The 26158-nt window shown below is 44.6% G+C and overlaps 2 protein-coding genes and 1 long non-coding RNA gene across 8 annotated transcripts in view; 1 reads left to right on the top strand and 2 right to left on the bottom strand.

Moving 5' to 3' along the window:
- Positions 1-1075: 1075 nt before the first annotated feature.
- On the bottom strand, positions 1076-16421 carry LOC121711851 (claudin-20). Of its 6 annotated transcripts, none has more exons than XR_006032465.1 (3): positions 15524-16421; positions 10451-10510; positions 1076-1346 (listed from the first exon to the last, which is right to left on the bottom strand). XR_006032465.1 is itself a non-coding variant. In XM_042095693.1 (3 exons), exon 3 carries the CDS (start codon positions 9641-9643, stop codon positions 8720-8722), a length of 924 nt encoding a protein of 307 aa, XP_041951627.1. In that variant the 5' UTR covers positions 9644-9856; positions 10451-10510; positions 15524-16421; the 3' UTR covers positions 5829-8719. The 6 variants fall into 6 exon arrangements, 5 of the variants coding, with proteins under 5 accessions (XP_041951627.1, XP_041951629.1, XP_041951630.1 ...); XM_042095693.1 differs by lacking the exon at positions 1076-1346 and adding an exon at positions 5829-9856; XM_042095695.1 differs by lacking the exon at positions 1076-1346 and adding an exon at positions 5829-9856 and having other exon boundaries at positions 15952-16421.
- LOC121711852 overlaps positions 1207-26158 on the top strand; it is a 31626-nt gene continuing 6674 nt past the window's right edge. The window contains exon 1 of the long non-coding RNA XR_006032466.1: positions 1207-1360. This is a non-coding gene — a long non-coding RNA (uncharacterized LOC121711852). The remainder of the gene's footprint in view (positions 1361-26158) is intronic.
- Positions 19368-26158, bottom strand: part of LOC121711850 (T-lymphoma invasion and metastasis-inducing protein 2) — a 45833-nt gene continuing 39042 nt past the window's right edge. The window contains exons 15-25 of the mRNA XM_042095692.1: positions 25592-25780; positions 24782-24850; positions 24483-24608; positions 24067-24175; positions 23273-23452; positions 22528-22646; positions 21735-21843; positions 21545-21603; positions 21287-21389; positions 20494-20581; positions 19368-20271 (exon numbers count right to left, since the gene is read on the bottom strand). Of these exons, the coding sequence (XP_041951626.1) occupies positions 19662-20271; positions 20494-20581; positions 21287-21389; positions 21545-21603; positions 21735-21843; positions 22528-22646; positions 23273-23452; positions 24067-24175; positions 24483-24608; positions 24782-24850; positions 25592-25780 (1761 nt within the window). The 3' untranslated portion in view covers positions 19368-19661. The remainder of the gene's footprint in view (positions 20272-20493; positions 20582-21286; positions 21390-21544; positions 21604-21734; positions 21844-22527; positions 22647-23272; positions 23453-24066; positions 24176-24482; positions 24609-24781; positions 24851-25591; positions 25781-26158) is intronic.

Genomic DNA, 26158 nt, shown 5'->3' with positions numbered 1-26158 from the left:
CGCACCCACCACTAGCCTAGTCTAGCACAAATGCCTCGAAGTGGCCGGCTCCAATAGCCTACTAATAGTGACAAAAGAACTCCAACATTTTCCTATTTACATGCAGTGACTTGTATATTACAATGTGTACAAATAACAATGTTAACAATGAGACACAGCCATTTTGTAAACATACTTGGAACTATGTTTTCATTCAGACAAAGCACTGCTCCTTGGGGTTTGAAGAAGTAACACTGGAGCTTTTCAGGTGCTGCCTGCAAATGCTACCCATGTAGCATTGCCGGACCTAAATATTAACATAGTACCAAGTAGGGCTGGGCGATATGGCTGAAAACTGTATCACGATATAAGTATTTCATATCAGTCGATATCGATAATTATTGATTTTTAAAAAAATCTATTTCAGATAAGGACCAGAAGGGAAAAAAAGTTCAATTTAAACACTTTTATTTTAAACTTTACCTTCCTCTGATTTTAACAGGGAAAAGAAATAGCAACAAAATCACGAAAAATACTCAAATAAATAAATATGCATATATACATAATATCCCCTGATTGGCTTGTCAGTAGGCGATGCAATGTGTTGATTGGCTCTGCAGAAACTGTCAAGACAGTGCCAAAATTCACTGATTGGCTCTTCAGAAACGACGACAAAACACTGCCAAAATTCCTGTCTGTAAAAAAGTTTTGTAGCTTCGTAGATCCAGTTTGCACACGAAAGATAGATGTCGCACTTTCGTGTGCAAACTGGATCTACGAAGCTACAAAACTTTTTTACATGTGGAACAGCTTTATAGCTACAGGCATGGGAGAAGATAGATGTCGCACTTCTCCCATGCCTGTAGCTATAAAGCTGTTCCACACACATTCAAACTAAATCCCTGTGGACAAATGTTTTTAACAAGTGCACAAAATATTTCTGCAGGCACACATTTTTTTTGCACACAGACAAATTAATTCCACGATTACAAAACGGTTCTTCACAAGTGCACAAAATATTTCTGCAGGTACGCATTTTTTTTGCACACAGACAAATTAATTGCACAGTTACAAAATGGTTCTACACTTGTGCAAATCATATTGGGCACACAATCTTTATTTCGTTGTTCTGACTCCATATACATAAAGCCTGCTAAATACAATTGTATGTAAGCTTGTGTTTACCTAATTTTTTTCCACCTTGTTTTTTGTTCCGTACATGTCCCCAAAAGCAAGCCATAGGCAACTGTGTCAAGGAAGAACTCTCAGCTGGAAGCTAGATGAATTCTTGGGAGAACCCAGGCTTTTGAGGGAACCCGTCCTCCTTGGGCTGGGACAGCAGATTAATGGCCGATGTTTGAGAGAGGCTAGAACAGGAAAGGTAAGGCCTACTCATTTAAATTGACATTTTCTCATGGCTTAAATAGGGTGAATATTCATTTATCAACCATTCATCAACTAAAAGTGTGTCTATGCATCTACATGGTCATAGTTGAAACAAGTTATTTATCAAGACAAATTCACTGAAACAAGAAAAGTTTATGTTTGCAATTAACTGTTCATTTCATGTGGCCGACACAATTAACACTTAAAGTCATCTTCAGAATTTCTACCTTTCAGTCGAGAGTTCTCAATGGGGCTGAAAAAAAATCTAGTTCCACAGTGATTTTCCTATAGCTGCCATATTGTGTGTTTGCATGGTCAGGACATATTGTAAGCCTATATGGACTGATGGCAAGGATCATTTTTAAAGATTACTTTTTAAGATGTTTGATTATCGGACTCAACAACTCAATAATCAGACTCAATCCTGATTATAACCTTTTTGGTCAGACATGTCGTGTACACATGTTGGCATCAGGCAAACTTGCATTATGAACAACCTTATACTTTGTTACTCCCAGTCCAGGTCACTGCCTCAGATTTAAAATAAGTATGACATCTGCCTCACCTTGGTATTAAATTCCTGACACTTCTCATACAAATAGCCTACAAATTAAATCATTTGATAGCAGCCATTCCTGTGACGATGTACTCTCCTCCCCCCTGGGAACTCCCTTGCAGAGTCCTGCACGGGTCCATTTTTTTAGACCCGCCCCCGCCCACACCCGAGAAGTTCAGCACCAGATCCGACCCGTCACCTGTGGTGATATTAAAATTAAATCCGCACCCGCCCGGACCCGTTAATATTTTGCCCGTTACCCGACCCGTGCCCGTGATAAATCACACACAAGCTAAAATCATTCAAATGAATGTGCTTAATTTTTTTTTCCTCGCACAATTGAAGCACGTAAAGGGCGACCTTTTTTTTTTTTTTACATTTTGCGTCAGGGATAAACCTTACAACAACGAAACATAACCCAAACCTTGCTGCATCAGAACATTATTCTACATAAAATGGACCTGTTAATGAAACAAAGAGAACAACTCCAACTCCAACTACGAGACGGTTATATTGTTTAATGTTTTCACACATAGATGCATCAAACAAATAATTCAAAAGTCGCAGTAATGATGTGATGGGTCAAGTGTCGTATCGTTGACTAAAACACATATTTGCGATGTGGTAATGGTAATTTAGATATACAAATATTTCACATATTTTTCAATGATGTTTTATTTCTATACTGTTTTGGTTCTCATCGTATCCGCCCGCAAGGAGTTCTTTTCCCGCCCGTATACCCGCCCGTAAATTTTAGGGACGTCATAATTTACCCGTTTTAGCAACTTTTCTGCGGGTACCCGCGGATACCCGACCCGTTGCAGGACTCTGCTCCCTTGTGTTTCTTTGGCTTCTTTGTACCAAATGGGAGCAAAAAGCATGTTTTATTGTTGTTTGTTTCTTTGTATGAGCCGTAGAATCTGGGAGATCTTGCTCCAGCAGCCATACTGACCTTTTGCCAAACTCACTTCCTTCTCGGTGTACTTGCGTCTTCTCTCAGAACTATATGTTGAGGTGGCTTGCACTGCTCCTCACCTTTGACAGCTCAGCCCACATTTTACTGCTTGTTTCGTTTGCTTCCTACTTGCCAGCAAACACTGGCCGCCTCTCTTCAAAGCACATGTTCTCCACTTCTCTCTTGGTCCTGCTTGTATGGCGTTTGCTGCCTGAGCAAGTTGGCCTTTTTGTTGCTTCTTCAACGTTCTCTCTTTACTTGCTTTCCAAAACTTGGTTTGAACTTGGTCTTCTTTTGAAAAAACGAGGAGGAGGAATCTTGATAACTTGAACCTTGATAAAGGCTGTGTGCCGAAACGTTGGTCTTTAATACATTTTCTCTCCTTAGCCAGCTGCTTTTCCCGATTTTTTTCCTCATGTAGCTGTGTTTTCGCTAATCCAATTTTATAGCCTAGTCCCATAGTTTGAATACAAAGTTTAAAGGAAAATTCCGGTATTTAGCACTTTAAGTCCCTTTTCTGGTTTGTTTTGGATGAACTAGAGTGGTGGACACCGAAATTTTGACGAATGGTCCTGTCTCGACTTTTCTGACTCGTTTTGAATTGCCTTTGACTTCTCAGACTGGCTGCAAACAGGCATACTGTAGTGTAGGCTACTCAAACATGTCCTAAAACAACATGTCCTAAAGTTAAAATTTTCCTTTAACTTTAGAATTTATCTTTAATGTTCATCAGGACATTTTGAAGGGGCACATGACATGACCGATTATTTAAGTGACAGATAAATATAAAGGCAGGACCTCTAGATCCACCCATAACAGGCTATCTCGAAGGGCTACTGTGGCACAAATGTTGTGGATGGTTACAGGAGGAATATGTATTACAAATAAGGGTTGGACAAAATATCAATATGGCAATACATCATTTAACTTCTTTTTGCGATATGCTATCTATATGCTTGCTCCAAATATCAATATTTTTAATAAAATATAAAATCTGACCTGTCCATTAACTACACCTTGAAGCAATGGAAGATCTACCTGGGCTATAAACAATATTCACCAATTACCAAATAGCTGAAATGTGTCACAGGCAAACTTGTTTTAGTCCAGCAATGTTGTAGTCAACTTGTTAAGTGTTATTGTACTCTGCAATACTCCTGTATACTCAAAGTTTGTTCTGGTGAAGTGAGCTTGACTGTTACCAACAAAGTTCTGCAAGGTTATGCAGTGCTGAATGGTTATGACGTTGCAATGACACCAAGATGTTGAGGCCCATTATCCTTTACTTATGCTCTGTTAACATTGGGAATTCACTGAAGATGTCTCAAAGGAGGATTCTAATGCCCTGATAGTGGACATCAAGCTCAAATATGCAGTCAATCAAATGCAGATGTCATGTCAAGCAAAGCCATGACACATTTGATTTAGCCAAGTCATGATAAATTACCACTACATTTTTACATGTTGACTGGTATTTAAAGTGGACTGGTATTTAGCAGACACTTTTGTCCAAAGCAACACAGACTCGCAACAACTGCATTGGAAATTGAGGCCGAGCCGATGAATTGGCAGGCAATGATGTATCGCTGCTCCAACACACAAATTCCAAGCTTTCCGAAGTTTATGAAAATTAACCTGAAGGGGATAGTCTATTGGTATGCCTTGGCCTGCCAACTTTTTGAGTGAGTGTGAGGATGTGGGCTTTTTTTTTTTAACTACTACCTACTACAACAAACATATCATAGGTCCTTCGGCTTAACTATGTTTGTACAGATATACTAATTAATTATGCAGAAGTCATTTCCCTTCCTTTTTTAAATTGTGATCATGCATGATATTAAAGAGAGGGTGAACTGGGTGACTTTAGTTGTTATTGCTAGCAGGCAAATACCACCTCCATTTTTCATAATGGCACTAAAAATAAACCTGGATTCTCCCTTGAAACTATAGGCTAAATGAGGTGACCCCTTTAAAATGTTCAAGCTAATTTATTTCATCATTCTGCATGGAGAAAAAAATGTAAGATAGATGTGTACCATCAGTCTTAGATTCACAGTGAGGTCACACAGTGAGTGTGAGCCTGTGTAGACGAGGTATTGAATGAAGGTCATTAATTCACCATAATTCACATGTGTGGTTTTGATTGTGGTAGACTGATAACAATGCCTGCTGTGCTGACCAGTGAGAGTTGCCCATTGGTCATAACGTTTACAACTAATTTGACATGGTCAGGTTATACAGTAATTGTCTTAGGTTGATTTCTAGGGGAAATTCATCCTGATATCCTAATTAAATGCATTTGGCTTAACTTGAGCAATGGAAGGTGCCGGCATATATACTGAACCATTGAATAATACAAGGTTAGGTGAGCATGTCGCTCTTGTGTGTGATGGAGCATTCAGCTGTGTAAATGGAGCTGATTAGATGCTTGAGTACCCCCACAGAAGGGCTATGCAGATCCTCATTTGGGCAAGCTTGACTCCAGGCACATCTAGCAGACTGAGATACCTCATAACCCACTCACTGCATTATCTCTGGGTGTTAGCAGTCAAGTCACGGACACACCGCTAACACCACTACTTTACAAAAGGCATACCATGAATGAGGTTAATTTCAGTCAGACTTTAAGTAAATCCCTTTGATGTGGATGTGGAGATGAAGTTGTTATGTTAATCTCTTAGGCTTTGTTGTGCAGAGAATTAAAAAAGCAACAAAATTTCACATTACCCCTTAGAATGATAGATCTTCGACATACACAGTTTTAAACAGAGAATAACGTATTCATAATGTTTTCAGCTTATGTTTTCCTGTCTTGTCAGAAAAATGTCCTTATATGTATAGTTTCATTTTTACAAAATATTGTGGACTTTCTGTGGGAGAGAAATTGAAAGATTAAAAAATAAAACATTAAAGAGACACATCCTGTTGTTTTGTTCAGCACAGGCCTTTTTGCTTTAATGAGGTGACATAGTAAGCTCACATGGGCAATATTCAGCTCTCTGCACATGACATAGTAAGCTCACATAGGCCATATTCAGCTCTCTGCACATGACATAGTAAGCTCACATGGGCCATATTCAGCTCTCTGCACATGACAGTGCTGCCATTAGTTACACTGCTGTGGGTTTTGGCAGGAGGGTCTAAAAGAGACGGCGTCAGGGTCCAACCCGCGAGAGGAGCTAGCAGGGCCCAGTTTTTCTCAAACCCTGCTTTTGAGGACACGCAACGCTGCATTTTTGGATGCTCTCTGCTCCAAACCACCATGCCGAACTCCTTAGGGCTACTTTTCTGAAATTGAATAATACAGCTGACTTTACTTTCTGATCGCAATCACAAATAAATGGTTTGACTCGAGACTTGACTTTGACTTTCTAGGCCTTGTATTCAGTAACTAAAATTAATACGATGAAGCTGTACATTTATTTTTCCTCTGACTGTAGAGGATCGCTTACTGTGAGTGTTTTTATTCAAAAGCCTTTGGATGGGCAAAGCAGCTTTATTGAGCTAGGGCAGAGCAGAGTGGCATCTAAAATTCACGATGCTGTGGGTCACTAGAAGCATGATGGACATCCAGGCTGAGACAGAGACAGCATACAAAGCGATGGCTTAAGAAATGTTCGCAACTTCACCATGATTTGATGAATCAGGCTTCATTCATTAAAGGGTACCTCATTGGTTAAGTATTTAGTAACCACATAAAATCATGATTATCAGGTTCCTGATAGTTACACGGAAAAAATAATTTGAAAGGAAAAATGTCTCTAGAGTTAATTTAAATGTGTTAAAACAAATGCAACATTCATATTCTGTTTCCCTCCCAGCTATAAAAATACTTAAGGGCCATTTTTAACCAGAACTTCTGATCATTTAAAATACCCATTAGTTGGATTTTACTTATCAATCCAGCAGAATTATATTAAACCAGACCTTTCCCTCATAAACTGTGTTCACATTAGCTTTAATTACCATGATGGCTTCTCTTTGGGAATAGCCGGTTTAGAAAATTACATTGCTCATTGGTTCCAAATGAAGCCCTTGTCACTGTTGCAATATCTCCCAATGGCAAGGACATAAAGAATAAAGTCTGGCATGTGTGTAAACATGTGAGGAACTGCTGAACAACACCAAATAAGCAGGGAGCGACAAAACAAAACAAAAAATTGCAGAGACATCCAGAGCCATGCAGCACTCATCAAAAAAAGCAGCAGCAACATGGCGGCATCAGACTTATTGCCTCAGCCACGAGGGCCGATCAGAAAAGTGTCATTCCCGCTGAAAACGTCTGACAGGGAATTGCCCGCAAACTGTGATCGATATCCAGGTCCTATGTCGCTCTCAGCAAGCAAATATTTTCCAGACATGGTGTCACATTGTCGCAGGTGAATGATGTTATATTCTGAGCATTTTCTTGTAGGTTTAATAGTGAGTTGTAGCCTGTTTTTTTTGTCTAAAGGAGGTGGGTGTTCTGTGCTCAGCAGCTGCAGAAGCTGGGGTCACCTCTGTCCTGTTTTGTCCCCCCTGTGTGTCCGTGTGCAAGGGACCAGCCAATGAGAGCTTAGTGTTGATTCTGTGTTAGGTCTATCACAGTGTCTCCTGCAGCAATGACAAGCGGACACATGCCGTAAAGATGATTGGGTGCAAAAACCTATTACCCTCGCGGCTAGAACAAGACAGAGGGATTCCATTTGTGTCTCTCTGTGTGTTTGTGTGTGTGTGTATGTGTGTGTGTGTATTTAGGAGGGGGTGTGTCTGAATGTGCTCTCCCACCATAAATGAGCAGAGTGCATCCAAGCGACAAGCTCCTAATGGGAAAGCAAAGAGCATCATTATCTCAGATGGGCGACAACCCACTGAGTTTCTGCCTGCCATGACCTGCCAGAAAACACAGTCTGGACACATACACACACACACACACACACACACACACACACACACACACACACACACACACACACACACTCTCACTCACTCTCACTCACTCACGTTTTCTTCACCCACAAACATAAACATCTTTTTTGAGAGTATTTGTCTAGCCTTTCTTAACGTTACTCTACACTAAACAAAACATTGTCTGAAGCACATTCTCTGCAATGAGCCTTACATTTAGCTGTAAACGTGCCATTATTATCTACCAGGCAAGTGGCAAGTTGCAGACAGACAGCATGCGCTGGCTGAATAATAATCATTCCACAAGCCTTTAAGCCAAGCGCAGAAATAACTAGTAATCATGTCCTGGCAAAAAAGTATTATTGCATATGCTGTCAAGTGTTCCTCTCCCTAGTCAAAACAATGACGATGAAGAAATTGTGCGCGGCTTCTTCTTCACGTCTAGCTGATGTAAAGCTTTGGTGAGGTAAAGTGTTCAGTTTTTTTGTTTTATTATTTAAATCTTATTTTTTGTCAAATAAAGCAGAATTCAAGCTGCGTTTGTGCATTTTCGTCATCGTTACTACCTGATTTGTCCCTTTGTCCAAAGCCCACAGCTGCAAACCTTTTATTCACTCTGTGAGCACAGGATCCACAATCTGTCTGCTGTTAGATAATGGGAGCAGCTCCATTCCTCACTGCTTGCTGTGCAGAAAGAACAGATGAGTGAGGGAGATAACGCCGTCAAAGTCATTACCCTCCTCCTCCAACACCTCCGCCTCCTCCACCACCTCTGCCTCTAGCTCTCTCTATCCCCCCTTTTCCTCTCTTTCTCCTCTTACAAAGAGAAATATCAAGCCAAACACAATGTACCTTACCCATCTATTTTTCTTTCTTTCTTTCTTTCCCTCACTTCCATTATTTTTCTCCGCCTCCTTTTTTTTCAGTCCGGGGCTCCCGCCAGTGGAGAGAGCCTATTACACGTAGTCCTGTAGGCTGTAGCCCTTCTTGATGTCGGGGGGTGGGGGTCGGGAGCGGGACGGCGAGTAGTACGCCTGCTCCTGATCCTGGGCGAGCTTGTCCTGGTGCAGCTTGTCCAGCGGCCGGTGAGGCGACGGGGGCGGCTCGTCGGCGTGGAGCAGCTTCTCCGGGTTGGCTTTCTCCCGGCTGGGCTGCGGCAGGGGCGGGGGCTGAGGGTGCTGGTCGGGCGACTGCGTCTGCTGCTCGCGGCTCACCTGCTCACAATGAGGCGGCTGCTGCACCGGCTGCTGCGGCGGCGGCGGCTTCGAGAGTGCCTTGCTGGGGTGGGAGGAGCCGGAGTCCAGGGGCCCCTGGCGCTTCCCTGGGCAGGACAGACAGAAAATCACGCCAGACGCCAGGAAGAACCCGGCCGACACAAAGGCAACGTAGACTGCGCCCCCTGGCTCAAACTTGCTGCTCTCCGGCACTCGGGCGTCCAGGAAGTTGGTGATCACCTCATTGGTGAACCACGAAGCGGGCACCAGACACAGCACCCCGGACACCACGAAGCACGCGCCCGCCGCGATGGCCGTGTGTCCCTTGGCGCGGTGGCTGCCCCCCCAGCGGGTGCACTTCAGCCCCAGGGCGGCCAGACAGAGCCCCAGGGTAGCCATCATGCAGGAGAGCACCATGGTGGTCCTGGCCGTCTGCAGGTAGGCGGGCAGCGCCAGCACGGAGTACTTGAGCGTGCAGCTGAACACCCCCGTGCTCCACCAGGTGCAGTCCATCCACAGCCCCTGCATCTGCGAGATGGCCGTGATGATGTTGGGGCCCTGCTCGGCGCTCACCTTCCAGTTGGGCAGCAGCGTGGCCACCGTCGCCCCGAACACGCCCAGCAGCGCCAGGGCGAACGCCAAGATCTGGAGGGCGGAGGAGAGCATCGCCAACACTCCCCTCCTCTTCCCCGCACTGGGTGCAGCCGAAAAACCTCTGCCGCTACCGCCTCCTCCTCCTCCTCCGCCTCCTCCGCCGGCGTCACCTTGCAGTGGCCCTGCTCTCCTCACTCCCCCCTTTCTCCGTCCTTGCTGGCGCCGCTATCAGCCCGGCGCAGGTTCCCTGACAGCTGATAATTCCTCAGTGCAGGCTCCAGTGGGCTGCGATAAAGAGTGAAATGAGAATTGAACCGAGCGAGCAAGCGTGACGATCAGACAGATGGGGCTCCGAGGCTGGTGACTGGGAGAGGAGTCTGCTGCCTGCGATTTTTTTGTTGTTGTTTTGTTTAGTTTTTATTCACTGTTTTTCTCCCTGTTACCCCCTTTTTTCTAGCTCCCTTTTTGGTTTTCAAGAGAGTATGAATGCGCCCTCTGGGATGGACTGCATTTTCACTCTGCATTCCAGTTTGGTGGACTTTTTTTTTTTGTGAACGGCTCAATTATATGTTTTTAAAGTGGCAGTGTCCCTCCATCTGCATAAGAGCTTATCCTGTGTCACCAGACTCCCCATCCACAGCGGCAGGTAAAACAAAAATCTTAAAAATCGAATCCATTTGCCAATCAAACGAGCATGTATGCGTTTCAACCATTTACATTTTTTCCATTTTTTCATGCACAATTTTTTTTTCACCAGCAATAACAACCGCATCTTGTCATGCCTCATTGACATCCCACTAATTCATTCACTCAGTGAAGGCTGTAATTTAGAAATCGGTGAGTGATATTTTTTCATACGGAAACGAAAGTACGTCTTACCTTGCTTGCGGTGCAGTGCGGGCTGTTGTGCGTCAAGTAGCTCCGGAAGAATTCTGAACTCTGGAAAAGGACACAAATAACAAAGTGAGAAAAAACAGGAAAATCACAGACTTACTCATAGTCCATTTTCCGCCAAGGTGCTTTTGAAATTGGTCTTCACACCTTGCTTTATTGAGGGCTACTATGGAAATGTGGCAGACTGAACTGTAGAATGACCACACTATGTACCGCAACATTGAGCAGTGATTCGTCGCAGTTAAAGACACGCTCTCCTGACCTGAAGGTCGTTCACTCAGATAAGAAAAGTGAAGGGAAGCATCGCTCTCAGCCAAGCTGCGAAGCCATGAGGTGATAAAAGCTTGTGATAAGCTAATATTCATTCACATTGAATTTAAACCTCCTGACCACTGAAATGAAATGGTCCATTATTACCTGTGACAGGCAATTAACTGCGGCAACCACTGAATGCCTGTGAGGCTCGGCAGTTGGATGGTTTAGTAAAAAGAAAGCGAACGGAATAAAATGTCAGCCCTTTTTTCTGGGTTTTTGCTGCTCTGGAGGAAATTGCAGACTGTAGCTCAGATCTGAAAGCTCCATCCGCAGACCCCCACCCTCTCCACCTCCACCCGCTTCATTCCTTCCCCCTCCATCCTGTAATTTCTTTGGTTTGTGAAGAAACATTAAATTATGGTGTATTATCAGATGGATGTTTGGTGTAGTAATCCGCTACTTATGTTGTGCTGCCTTCACGTCTCTACCACCCGTGCTGGCAGATGCCTACCTGGGCAGAGTTTGGAACCAGAGGCATAAACACAAACCCAAAGCTATTTTTTCTTTCAACTCAGCTGTTCTCTTTTTCTCCATTTTTTTCTCCAATTCTCCCTCCCCTTCCGTCTCTGCCTCAAACTTGTTCCTGCGTGCTTCCAAAAAAAAAAAAAAAAATCTCTGACCTCCCACTGTTCACCTCCCTAGCAACTCAAACACACCACACGACTCAGTGTGAAGAAATATGAACCGGGAGCATAAGCATCGTTTAACCTTAACACTCCACTCCCTCCTTGTGTCCCATTATTCATAACGGGGGTGTCCCTCCCCCATAAGAAAAGGCCTGCAGGCGCACCATGGATCCCGAGGGGGATTCTACTAAACCCAAAGGCCACATTTGCCATTAGCACAGCTGTAGGCCTCATTAGGAGATGGATTGCAACGCTAATGAATAGAGTCCATTAAAAGTGTGTGTCATTTGTGTGTGTGTGTGTGTCATGCGTGTTTGTGTGTGTGTGTGTCATGTGTGTTTGTGTATGGGTGCGTTTAGAAGCTGTTCTCTTTCACTGGTCTCTGCCTCTGTAGGAGGGTGGATAGTTGAGGTTGGTCCAGCGGGAGGGGGAATCAGTGGGAGTGAAGGCCACGGAGGAGGCTGAGGACCACCTATGGGCGAACACATGCAGGGCTACTGTGGAGAGAGGTCACACATGCAGGGCTACTGTGGAGAGAGGTCACGACTCTGTTGTGTAGTGCAGGCGAGAATGGGAATGATGAATTGTCAGTGTATACTTGTACATATGGACACATATCAATATGGAATATGGATAGTGTCTGTGGAAGTGTGTGTCACACTGTGGAAGTGTGTGTCTGTGTGTGTGTGTGAGTGTGTGTCTGTGTGTGTGTGTGTCAGCAGGGTCAAAACTCTCAGTCCAATACCATCCACAGTTTTATGTAATCAGTATATTATCACACTGATGTAATGTAAACTCTCTATTTTTCAGCTCCTTTGTAAATGTACACAATATAATGTCTGTATTAGGATGTATGTCAAGGAAGGTATGTATGTATGTATGTATTAAAAGTGTATTAAAATCAGTAAGTGAATATGATAGGAGAGAGGAGAAGGAGAGAGTGAAAAAGAGAGAAGAAAAGAGAAGGAGAGTGAAAAAGAAGGGAGAGAAAGTTTTTTTATCTTTCATGAAACATGTTTATATATATTTATATAGTATTTTTATATTCTATTTTATATTATACTTTATATTGTTATGTTTAACATACTAATGTAAGATCTAGAAGTGTATAATTCACACCTTGGATGTAAGTGTGTGGGAGATATGGAGAGAGAAGGAGAGAGAGAGAGAGAGAGAGAGAGAATGTGTACGGTAAGTATGTGTAGATCTATGGACCATGTTTCCATTGCCAGTCTGTGGTAGACTACAGTGGGAGTTAGTGCAGATTAATAATGCAGTTTAACATGGTCCCAGGGAGTGCTGGGCGATGTGTGGAGTTCCAATGTAAGAGGACATGGCAGGCTATCACAGGCTCGCTTTATCTCCTACCCCTTCTTAAGCTCTGCGCCAGCCCTTCTGTCACACACTCACACACAGAGACTGGGAACTTTCCTGGAACAGCATCAACCAAGTGTGCTTTGATGGCTGACTGTCAGTCATTTTAATTGTTTTGTGGGTACTGTACATCAGTATGGGTCAAAGGGTATGTGTGTCGCTTAATGCCCCTGTAGGGTATAATTTAAGGGAAGGGATTGCCATGGGATGTGTGTGGGGAAAAAATGAATGAATGGTTGTGGTGGAAGGTTTGAATGTCTCAGGCATTTCTCAGCGGTTTTTAAGCTTATGTTAAGATATTCTGTCCTTGGATGGTTGCACATAGTTTTATGTTAATAAAGCTTCTTTGTTTTTGTTTCCTAACAATTTGTTTTTATTTAGCGAGCTCCTCTTTCGGCAAACAAACCTTGTCTCAGTAAACAAAAATATTCAACAGCAAGGCCAGAGGTTCCATGGAAAATTCTGCCTCCACAGAAACATCTGGTTAATGTCTAGATTTGGGAAACATTCTGCAACGTTATTATTATGATACAATGTTTCTGTCACAGCAATGAAAATCCCCTTTTCCATTCATTGTCTCTCTTATCAAAGTAGCCTTACACATGCTCTTAAAACATATAATTATCACAATTAACTACTTGACAAGAGAACATTAATTACAGTCACTTGAAGAGATCATAGTTATCATGTAAACTGTGTGTACTCCAGCTGTTGACTAAAGCAGCAGTAGAGGCTGGTGGAATCCCAGGACAAGGCTGGTGCATCTACTGTGTGCTTTAGCTCCAGGGCTGCTGAAGGAGCGTGGGAAGGTTCACCCCAGAGACCAGTCTCTCTCTCAGGGGCTCTCACACAACCACATGACCCAGTCCCCATTCTTTCCGGCTGGGGCCTTGTCCGAGCTGCTGTCCCCTCTTTAAAAAAAAAAAACTGGCCTTGTCTGTCATTAGCCACTTTGTTTACTATAGATTTCTGCCCCACATATTCCCATGATTCGGCTGTGGTCTCTTGACTTGGCTGGTATGAAGCACATGCCAGCGCCGAGACTTGGCTTGCTGACTCTTCCTGTGCCAAGATGAGCCACAGACACAAGAAAACCAATGTGGAAACTGTCCTCCAGGCAACAGATTGGAAAGTACAGCCAAGAAAAGTTGTTGTTGGTGATGAGTATCGCATTAGTATGAATGGGTGCAAGTTGAAAAACATTTATTAATGCATAAGAGGCTAATTTGCCCTCAACGGAACAAATACTTTCAGATAGGCTTCTATGTGTGTTCACAGACAAACAAGACTAAGCTGACTTAGGTGTTTGATTGAAGTTTAAAAATAGCACCAGGAAAGAATTTGTCGGTGTAAAATTTAAAGAGCATGCTCATGGTTAAAGAACAGGCCTGTTTACAAGACCCAGTTAGGCAAGAATTTAGTGGAACATGTGCTTTTTCGTGTTGCTCCTTTTTTTATATACACAGGCTCATACAAGGTCATAAATGTCTTATGCTCTGCATGCATGTATTCATCTGGCATTTACTGCTTGTACTGCCAGAACCCGCTGAAGTATTTGGCACTGATTAGGCCTATAGAAATGAAAGGAAAAAACACTTCTATGTGATTGGTGCATGTATGTATGTGGGGCTGATTGGCTTCGACTGCAGGAAAAACAACCTCGTAAAATGAATGAAACGGCCTGAATGACATCAAGCCGAAGAGGCCTCAATCATTCTCTAACTGTGCTTTCCGCAAGAGATAGCATTCAGCCTGACTCAGACCATCCAGAGCTGGACCGAAGGCGATAACAGGACTGAAGGGTCACTGCTCAATCATGAATAGAGATCTATTGTGCTGAGCTGCCCACACCACTACCTCCTCACAAAGCATACATCCTACAGTACATGGCGTCTTTGAGGCCAGATGAGGTCCCTTGCTCAACATTTTTGCCTCTGTTCTCGTCAACTTCAAGAGTTCTCTGAGTCTTTTCAAATCTATCATTGTAAGTGAGCACCTGCATTGTTTACAGTCCGCCCGCACACAGCAAACAAACCTGAATGAAATGCCACTGAAGTACTCATGCTTGGAACAGTTGGTGTCCATATAAGGACAAACACAGCTTGGTCCTGTCTGTGCCTGGAGGTATTCCCCACAACGCTGCCATAAACCTCCCTCTCCATCCCAATCATCAAGCCCACTTGAATATAAATGGCTTATTTACTCCCACACTGAAAAAGGCAGTTCTCGCTCTCACCTGACAGCTCCAGGAGTCGCGCTGTTTTTCTCGCCGACTGAAGGAGCTGTCTCATAAGTACGGAGGACAGCACACTTTCCTTATGGTGATTGGTGAGGACGTCTGGCTGAAGAAATATCCTCCCTGTCTACCCTTAGGATAACAGCAATGTTTTGAATGATTGTGATTGAAATAGGAGAATATATATTTTTTACGGCTGTCCCTGGACTTATACTCATGAGCTATGTGGCGCTTTTCATAAACTAGTGGTTATTGGCTCCCGCTGAACCTTCCTGAAGGGAAACAAATTATGGAAAGTTGGAATACAGTGGAAGACACTGAGTGCTATGCGATGTTTGCTTTGCCCACTGGATTCCTTAGCTAATGTCTTCCTGAATGCATAAACATTGTGGTGCACATGGACGCATGCTTGAGCAGTAACATAGCAGACCACACTATTGGTTGTCTCCACACACAGATGGAAAGAGAGAGAATGAGTCGAAATGGAAAAGAAAAGTCTGAACTCACCGATCAGTTTTCCAACCTCAGTGGCCAAGAGCAACATCGGCTTCGTCTCGCTGTCATCCCAGCATTCTGCCAGTGAATGTATCGGTCATTGTGTGTGTGTGTCCTCGCGCTCACACACACAGATAGGCACCCAGCTGTATGCATGTGTGTGTGGCTACTGTGTCAGGTCAATGTGACACAGTGGCAAACAAAGGATCACACAGGTAGAGAGAGAGTAGCCCCGGGCACGATGGAGGGAGTAGTTGAATGTCGGCTGAGCACAGCACATTCCTCTGACTCCACTTTCTCTCTTTCTCTCTTTCTTTCTTTCTCTCTCTCTCTTTCTTTCTCTCTCTCCTGTTACTGTGTTGTGTCTCTCTTGTTCTCCATTGCTCTGTCGCTCCCTCTCTCTAAAACATACACACACACACACGCACTCACTCACTCACATGTTCCACAGCATTGACTCTGCTCACGCTCTGCTCTCCCCTGGAAGTCCTCTCCGCTCAGATTCAAAAAGAGAGTCGAGTCAACTCAGAGCTCTGCTGTTGACAGTCTGGTCGCTATAAAAAAAAAAAAAAAACTTCAGGCTCCAGGCGCTGTGTTGTTATCGTTGCCTGTCGCGCCTTTCGGCAGCGCGGCGGTTGAAGTCCGGATGAGTGTGACGTGACAGAGACAGAGCCGGGTCAGAGCCCTCTCGCCGCTGGGTGAGGCGGGTGGAGGTTGGGGTGGAGGCGCCCACACCACGGCTTTCTTCAGGGCAAGCCAAGAGCAGGAGGAGATGGAGAAGAGAGGAGTGGAGAGTGTGATGGCAAGAGCTGAGGAGGTCTGGTTGAGATGGGTGGAAAAAGAAAATGAGTTAAAGAGAGAAGGGGGTGTGTGCAAGCGAGAATGGGAGCAAGAGGGAGGGAATGAGAGAGAGAGAGACGGAGAGGGTGCGTGAGTCTGAGAGAGGGTGTTTGTGTGTGTGAGAGAGAGAGAGAGAGAGAGAGAGAGGGAAAGTGAGTGAGACGAGGAGGAGGGAGGAGGACCTTAAAAGTGCCTGGTCTTCAGCGATTACTTCAACACTCTGTCAGTTCCAGTTAAGAGCTGAGCGGATACCACAGAGGAGCAGGGGGCTCGGCACAGCCAGGCCCGTCCTTCCCACGCCGAGCCTGAGCCACCATCCACACACACACACACTTTTTCCCGCCTGCGAGCGTCTCTCTCTCACCCTCCTCTTCGTTCTGCACTCTCCCCTCCAATGAGTGTGTGGCGCTCCTCTTTGGTCCCAGTGGAACTCAGACCATGCCTCAGTGCGCCATGTCTTCCCTTCCCCTCTCCTCTCCTCTCTTCTGGCTTGTGTTTACTGGCGCCGGGAGGTGGGATTTGCTTCTCATTTGGAATTTATGCACCAGAGAGGAGTAGGCTGTCTTCATGGTCTTTCACACAGGTGTTACTGTGGCAACGGGAGCTCCGAGCCTTCTTCCCTCGCCATCACCGTCTGCACGCTGCTTGCTTTTCTTTCCCTCTCATCTTTTTTTTTTTAAATTAAAGGCTTCTTTTCTTGAAAAAATAAGGTTCCAGCCCGTCTCCTCCCGCCACGCCTCGCTCACTTTGGCATGTATTTGGGCATATACTCTTGAGCACCATTGCAGTGGAGCTAAAAAAAACAAAACATCATTCGCTTCTTCAGCACAGACACCCTTTACTGCTGCGGCTTTAATTCATATGTGACAAAGGGTGGCTGGCAGTGAAGCAGGCTGATGAAACCCTGAGCCCTAAGCCCCCACGCGCTCCATTAAAATCGCCCACAGCCCCAGTCACACAAAGGCACCCGGAGAGAAGGGCCTGTAATTATGACTCAATGGAGAGCTGTTTTGTCTGTTCCTTCTGCCTACATTCAGCTACAGCTTGGATGGGGAAGATTTGATGGGCCCAAGGGACCTGTCAGTCAGACATTTTCAAAGGCACTGGCACACACACACACACACACAAACACACTCTTCTGCAAACATTTTCATAACGCTAAAATTTTACATTCAAGAAGTCAGAAATCTGCTGGCTGACAGTGACTATGGTGACTTGATTTATAAAATCAGTACCCCCAGCATCTTGGATGTAGCACAGAGCAGTGGGCCTCTAGACACACTCCAAAATATCTCTCTGACATACTTTCTTATGAGGGCATACATAATAAATTACATATGTAGTATTCTTTTGTTTGGGAAACAGTGATGAAACAGTGATTGTAGAAGACAGCATTTATTAAATATTACACTTTTATCTGTACAATGTGAATAAATGCTTACACAAAGAATCAAGAATATATTACAAATAAATTACAGCCAAGTTTGAGTAAAACTGAAAACATTTTTCAATACTTGAAAAATAATACCGCAAAAATATCTCAAAACTCATGACATCTAAGACATTGTTTTAACTTAAACAAAAGCATGCCACTTAGATTTAGAAGTTCTTATAAATGTAATTACAAACATATTACCAAAAAGAGTAGGAAATATACAAATATAATTTAGACAAAATAGTCATTTGTGCATCTTTGTGAATCTCTGAATACCCATTCACCCATTTTTTTTTCTTCAATCAAGCAATTCCAGTTTTTAACTAAAACTGCCTTTGTCAAAAGCTAAAATATACAAGCAAAAAGGGAATGTCAGTTGACATAGGCAAATGGTCTTAGTGCTTAGAAAACAAGGCCACAAGGCAAGATATGCAGTAAAGCCACTGAAGGTGTTACAGCTCCACGGGTTCTTCTGTGTATGCTGCACAGTGCTGGTAAAGTCTTAATACTCAAGCTTCTATAGGAGGAGCAGATCATGTATCAACTGATCTCTCTAGCTTTCTTCCGCTACAGCATGATGGCTTTCAAGTAGGGATGCACGATATATCGGCAGCCGATATATTATTAGCCGATAAGTGAAAAAATGAAAATATTATTATCGGTCCGATAACAGAATTCTGGCCGATAATTTGTGCCGATATTTTTTAAAGTCCTAATTTAGGCCCACGTAAGGTCCGTCTGGCTACACTGAGCTACTTGAGCTTGGTTGGCTATACTTTGTCCTCAATATAATGTCAGCGGTGTGAATGTATTTCACCACTCTAACAAAATCTGTGGATATGCGTTCATTTGGGAATTTGTGCATCTCAAAATCCTATCGTGAATGATCCGCCATTTAACCTTACCAGAGCAGAGCTCAGCCCCATCTAGAGCCGTCTTGTGCTGGTGTGTTTGCACTGGTCGGGGAAAACAAACTCATTAGTGGGACGAGTACATAAGTAGGCCTAGTTCTAAGTTGTGTTTTAGTACTATATTTGCATTACTTTAGCTTGGGTTTTGTATTATTACCTAGAAATATGCTAACCATTCCTGCTTCAGTTCCAGACAGGTCATCATCATAAGTTATTAAAACCTTCGGGGCTAACGCCTTTCATTTCTGCTGCAGCAGGTTGTGCGCAACAGAGTAGACGGACATAAGATACAGTCTGAGGAGTTGCAGCTTTATTCAGTTACCCGCAATTAAAACTAAACCTAAGTTTCCCTCACAAACTCTGATTTGGTCGCTATACTGTAGCTTATTCCCAGCTGAGCCATTTATGAGCGTTTAGTCCTAAATGAAAACGATTCAAACTCTCTAGCCACTCACTCGCAATTCACTGACGTCAGGTTCACTTAAAGGAGCCACACATACTGTAGGGCTAGGCTACTGTTATGTTGTTGACTGCCGTACTATTGAGGACTATTATGAGTTCTGTCCATTATTTGGTGGTAGGTACAATTACTGCAATAAAATTATGCTTATTAAATTCTTTCCCCAAATCACTTTTAAAAAATTTTTTCAAGAGTAATATTATCGGTTATCGTATCGGTATCGGCCACAACAAACCAATAAATATCGGTTATCGTTATCAGCCCTAAAATTCCATATCGGTGCATCTCTACTTTCAAGGTACTCTTTACGCGCAGCTACAAATGAAGGCTGTAAAACACACAGGTGCCACACAGGTGCCAAAGCTCGTGAGCAGTCCAACTTCTGCCATTCCATTCAGCCTATTCAAAGCATTGTCGCCATGGAAACAGCACATACAAGCACACTAGTCCAGAGTTCTTTGTTGGGCAAGGTTCCGTTCCCGATTCCTACATGCTTAGTCCTTCCTACAGGGTGGGGATAACAGCCTTCTGGATCCCCATGACCGCGTCGTAGAAGCAGTCCTCGTTGACTACGGAGGCCAGGCTCTGCACGCTGAAGTCTCTGGCCAGCAGAGAGTTGAGATCCATGGAGCTCTGCGAGTCAACCAGTCCCCCCGTGACACTCTGGCTGCCCTGGTGGTCAGTGGCCCCGGCCCTGTTCAGCCGGACGCCCCCCTCCCTGACGCCGTAGGCCACCGCCGCCGCCTCCTCGCCGCTGGCGAAGCTCAGCCTCTGGAGCTGGGCCTCGATGGCGCTGGTGAGCGAGTGAAGCCGCGCCCGCTTGTCCAGCTGCAGGGTCCGGTGGCTGGGGTAGTCGCGCGGGCGGCTGGGCAGCGACGGCTCCGAGTGACAGTCGCCGTCCATGTCCAGCGGAACGGGCCGAAGGCCGTTGGGGTGAGACGGGTGCCGCAGCACCCAAGGTCCAGCCTGAGCCGCGGTGGTCTGAATTGGCAGGGGTCTCCTGAAGGTGGCCAGGTGGTCTCTGCAGCTCCTCTCAATGGAGACTGTCTGCTTGGCGTTCTCCCTCAGCAGGGAGCGGATGGTCTTCACCACGTTGGCTTTGCTCTCCAAACCACTAGGGGGGGACGAGGAGAAAGGAATTGTCAGAAATTATAACACAAGGAACTTGTGTAGAATCTGTGTAACACCCGCTGAATATTTTGACTTTAAAGAATATCATTTTTACGAAGGGCAGACATACAGAATTTAAACCTCTACAAATGTGTCCACATTATTTTCTCCTGTTGTGTTATTTTCTGTGCGGACACTAGCCAGGGCGCCCTGCTGACCCTCGTACCTGCTGCACAGCTGGAAGACGGTCTCTGGCCTCCCCTCCACCTCGGACTTGGTGTGGACCAGCTCCCAGATGCACGGGTTGTCTGAGCCTGTCAGGGAGAGTCACGGGTTGTCAGCACGCCTCACAGAAAACACCATTTTGTCTGCGAGTTATAAAAGATTCAATGTGGCGCAGCTGTGGGAGGGACGACCACGTTGGAAATACGGCTTACTCAATTTGTGTGTACCGGTACTAATGTTACGCCTAGAGGGATTGGTATAAATTCTGATTCTGCTTTATACATTAAATTTATTATTATTATTAATATTGAGTGAGAGAATATGAATACACTTCTTAAGGCCCCAGAGGTTGACCAAGACATACATAATGAATACAGCAAAGTACTGTGATACAATCCTCTGGCACAAGCATCAGGGTTTCCAAACACACAGTCTTCTTTGTGTTATGATATGTGCAGCAGCGCTCGGCACTCTCCATCCACAGGAGGTTCTTCTGGAGGAGAGCAAGCCTTACAGAACCTGTTCTGAGATCAGTGACTGATACGGTCTGTAAGAAAGATGGGCCTCATAGCCCACGCATACAGCCGCACTACATTTCTGTATTCTGCAGCAGTTGTACGTCCCCCCGCTGTTGTACGTTATGGCACATGATGAAGGTTGACCAACAAAGAGAATGTTCAACATAAAATTACGAAAAACCAAGAAAAACTAAGGGGGGTTGGGTGGTGGTGTTGGTGGGGGGTTGGGTGGTCGTGGTGGTGGGTGGTGAGGGTCAGTGAGTGAGCTGCACCAACCTGCTGTGTTTCCCAAGCGGACTTGAAGTGCGGACACAGGAATGAGCCAGCGGAACTTGAAGGGATCCAGGTCTCCCTGTGAGTAGGCTGAACGGGACGCAGTCTGCAGAAGAAGAAGACACACGCACATTAGCCATTTTCAGAGACAAACATTTTAGCCGATATCAGAGACACACAACACACATATTATCCATTGTTACACACAGACATTGCGAAAGCAATGGAAAAAAACAAACATGCTGAAGTCTTGAGACTCACCATTCTCTTCTTCAGCTTGGTGCTCTCACGGTACACCAAAATGGCTGCCCTCTTGAAGACTGGGGGAGACGGGAAAAGAAAGTGATGTCATTTAAGGCACATGTTGTTTTCTACATAATGCATGTCATCTTTGGGTTGGGGTCAGATCTTCCATCCAAACTAAGTTCCGATCATGCAATGTAACACTCACGGAAGAGGGTGAGTTCTGGATCCTTCCTCATGCGGCCCAGAGAGGGGAGAGGGTTGAGCCACAGCACTGAGGAGTGAAGCAGGAACTCCCCCATAGAGATCTCAGTCACCTGGGGCACAGCAACACAGGTACACTTTACATCTATTAATTTAGCACACGCTTTTAGCCAAAGGCACTTACATATTATATTACAAGTTAGTTATATTACAAGGGCCATTCTCCCCAGATTCACTCAAGTGCCTTGTTCAAGGGCACAACGGTGAAAGCTAGTTGAACATACAACATTTCAGGCTATTGCATGCTGAACTAGTATGCACTAGCTCCTTAGCTTAGCCACTACCCCCCCCCCCCCCCCACCCCCCCCCCCCCCCACACACACACACTCTGATTGCCCCCCTGCCGCCTTTGTTAACTTTCATCACTGTTATCATCAGTAGGATTATCCAAAGTGACTAATCAACATGGAAATGACCCACTTGGCTTTTCTACTGGCATAGCATATCAACTTCAACTTTGGGGAAATTTAGGATTTAAGAAACACTTCGAAATCCACCATCGAATCCACCATGAATCATAAATCACGTCTGGCAATATCTAGTCATACAACATAAGGGATGATTGCTGCGGCAGCTATAGGTTGATGGTTATAGTTATATATTCATGAGTCAAGCTCTATACGATCACATACATTTTCCTAGATGTATACCTTTTTTAAATATATCCCTGTATGACGCCTTGAGCATGTGCTTATAATAACTACCAATCATCTGAAGTGTTGTGGGGGCTGTCATACCTCCTTCTCTCGGCTGCTCTGCTCGGCGACCAGCTGGTCGAACACGGTGCCGTAGTCCTCGTAAATCTTCTGCATCTCGTTGATGTGGCTTGCCACCTTCTCCATGGCCCTCAGGGCCTCTGTACACACACACACACACACACACAACCAGAGAGACTCAATAAAGAGACACCAGTCTAGCATGACCACCAGCAGTCAGTGAGTGGGGTACCATTAAAGTAGACTATATTAAGTAGGAAAATTATTCCAGCATGAATTACTCCATTTGTAATACTTTTATTACTTTTTGTATACAGCTCTGTGGAATAATGTGTACATATGTTGCTGTCATATGCATGTGGGTAATTCCTTATTCATGTGTATATATGGGTTGATTTGATCATATCCCGGGATTATGTGTGGCAATACTGTATACAGCCCTCATGAGATAAGTGAGAGTGGTTTCATGGCTTTATGACCAAATGATTAAATATGCGTGTGTACAGTATGTTGCATGTGCAGGCATGAGCAATCAAAGCACCTACTGTATGTGTGTTTTCTCTATGTATGGAAGGCGCGTGTGTGTGTGTGTAATTCCTAGCTAAGGTCTCCTCTGCACTGTATCTTATATTCTATTTCTATAAGTTGCTTTGGATAAAAAAATTAATAGGCCAAATGAATATATGTAAATGTAAATGTATGCTTTTGATGGTGTGTGTGTGTGTGTGTGTGTGTGTGTGTGTGCGTGTGTGTGTCCTGGTGTTACCTATGAGGTGGCTGTGCTCCTCACTCTCCACATCGGTGAGGGAGACGAGCTCGCGGAGCAGCAGCGGGTACTTGAGCACTCGCTGCACAGGCTTGATGAGGTAGGACTCCAGGGTGGAGGAGTGCTGCTTAGTGGGGTTCCGCGCCTCCAGGAACTCCTTGAACGCCTGATCTGTCTTTGCTGAAAGGGGTAAAGAGAGAGAGGAAGAGAGAGAGAGAGAGAAAAAGGGAGAAAGAGAGGAAATGAAAGGGAGAGACAGAGTGGGGATACGAGGTGATGAATAATAAGCTACCTTATGAAGATAAAAGGGGAAGAGAGTGCTTTTGGCAGGATCCTCCTTTGTTTTCTTTGCGAACTAAAACGGAGCTGTTCTCCTTAGATCACAGGGTCTGACTGCTGCGCGCGGTTTGGTGGAAACTCAAGAGCCTGCTTATGTAAGGCGCGGTGCAGCAGCACCAGGAGGGTGAAGTATTCCCTCAACTCCTCTTAGGCTATACTTTATACATCAGACACTTACAGCCAGAACAAGCTGGGCCAAAATCAAACACGCACAGGAAGCACAAAATAATAAATAAATAAATAAACACTTTCGCTATCTTTGCTAACACCACTCTCCTCTTAATCGTGTGTTGGGGAAATGAACAACCTTGAACAGAGTAGATCTTCCTCTGCCTGTTCACTCTAATTAGACCCTCTCTGATTAGAGAGATAATTTGCTGAAACATTTGCAAGCAGTGAATCCACCTGTGTGAAAGATACAGTGCACCTCTGTTAATGTGGTGAGTGATGCCTACCTCGTTCCAGGACCTTCTGGACCTTGATGTGATTGGCACAGAAACCGCTGTACAGCTTGAAGTGATCGGCATAGTTGAGGAAAGATCCACCAAGAGAGAAGAGGAGCTTCTATACTCAACAAACAAGAGAAACAAAACAAACAAAAATGTGGTTACTACATGACATGTATGAGTGGTGTAGCTTAGACTGTTATCTATATGTTTGTGTACACAAAACAGACACACACAGCACTATTAAAACTATTAGCATGCATGCAAAATTATTACTTCAGAGTGGATACTGCCTGGGCTATAAACTACCAACAACAGGAACTTGCTTGTAATTTTATACACAGGAATGTATACAATGAAAATGATGCTTGCGGTTCATTTGAATTGGTCACACCAGGTTGGCTGTACAGTGGGGGCTGGCTCACCTTAAACTGCTCAGGAGTCTCCAGGATGCTGAAGTCTGGCGAGCAAGCGATGCGTTCCTCCAGCGTGTGTAGGAAAACCCTCTGGAAGTCCAGCATCTCAGGCAGGCTGCCAAACAGAGACTCCATCTAGTGGCAGGAGGGGGGAATAGGCACAGGGTCAGTCACATACAGACATGGAGCGGCAGTCAGACCAGACATGCACAAGATGTGACATCTGTTTTATGCTCCAGAGAGTGGTTTCCATTGAGAATAATGAGGAGTGCTACAGCGGTGGACAGGAGGAGGTCATGGTCACTCACCTCATCGTGAGTGAGGAACGTCTCGCTCTGCAATGGCTTCAGGTAGATCTCAAACAGGCAGCCCAGGTCCTGAAAAAACAAAAGGGATTAAGAAGAGCTTAGATGACCGGGTCCCATCTCAATCACTTTGCATAACACAGGGCTGACACTCACAAACCAGCAACACCCATACTACATGCATAGAACATTCCGCACGAGTACAGCTCCTAGCATGGCATGTATGCTTGTGTGCATGTATGTGGATCTAAGCACCATTTTGTTCGTCACCTAAAAATGTGACTAATTTCAACTGAGGAATCCTCCGGCATATTTCACATCCTGTAATTCTAATGAGCAGCACCTGACCTTCCTGTGTTCTGCTTATGATGTAATTCCAATTGGAACAAACACAAACAAAATGATAATGAACCTGCTATGCCTCTAAACTCATAATTAGCTACAGTATTTAGCAGGTGCTTTGATCCAAAACAAAACACAACACAATAAAATGAAGACAAACATTATGTATCGGTCGGAATTCTCTCTGTTGTACTTGTGGTCGGGCATCACACAGAACTTATTTTAACTGCACAACCGAGCACAGGACTTACAGTTAAAAAATGTAAATGATCTCGTATCACATTTTAACTTCTCTATGGGCAAGTGAATGCAAAATGAGAAATTTACATTTAACAGACACTTTTATTCAAAGCGACTTTTTCAGGCTACTGTATGCTAGCCCAGCTCTTTAGCCACTACACTATATCACCAGCCGGAAATAACCATACCACCATGTACAGAAGGCACGCTGTAACAAAACAGCTCTCGTACCTTCACGTAGGACTTCTCTGTGTCCACCAGTTCCTGAATGACCTTGCGGAGCCTGTCGGTGATTGACATGTGGCGGGGGCATGGCCTTGGCGGGGCGGGGTCACTGCAGTAGGGGTTCCTATGGCCCTCAGCCTCCAGCACCGAGCCCTCTGGGAAGGTCTGGTACAACGGGCACACATTGTCTGCACTCTGCGGAGGAGAGAGGGAGAGACAGAGAAGACAGACAGAAAGAGAGAGGGGGGGGTACAAGAACAAATCTGTTAGCTTTTTGCAGGGATGGTTTAAATCCACCTTTTATAAACCCATTATATATAGCTCATATCATCCTGTTAAGTGGCTCTAAAGTCTAAAGCACAGTGTGCACTAGCCCTGGGACAGCAGAGACAGCCGCATTGGTCACTGGCAATGTGGAGTATCAAGTCCATGGTGAACAGGGATCAGTGAGATTAGAACACTGTTAGTAAATAGCTCCATCCAAAGGTTAGCAGGGCAGGGTGTCATATTGGCTGGCCTCAATCCCTTCATAGTCAAGTTTGAGCGATTGCACTCTCACACACAAAATACTTA

Source organism: Alosa sapidissima, chromosome 6 (genome assembly GCF_018492685.1).
Source record: "Alosa sapidissima isolate fAloSap1 chromosome 6, fAloSap1.pri, whole genome shotgun sequence".
Taxonomy (NCBI): Eukaryota; Metazoa; Chordata; class Actinopteri; order Clupeiformes; family Clupeidae; genus Alosa; species Alosa sapidissima.
This window is presented reverse-complemented; position numbering and strand designations above follow the sequence as displayed.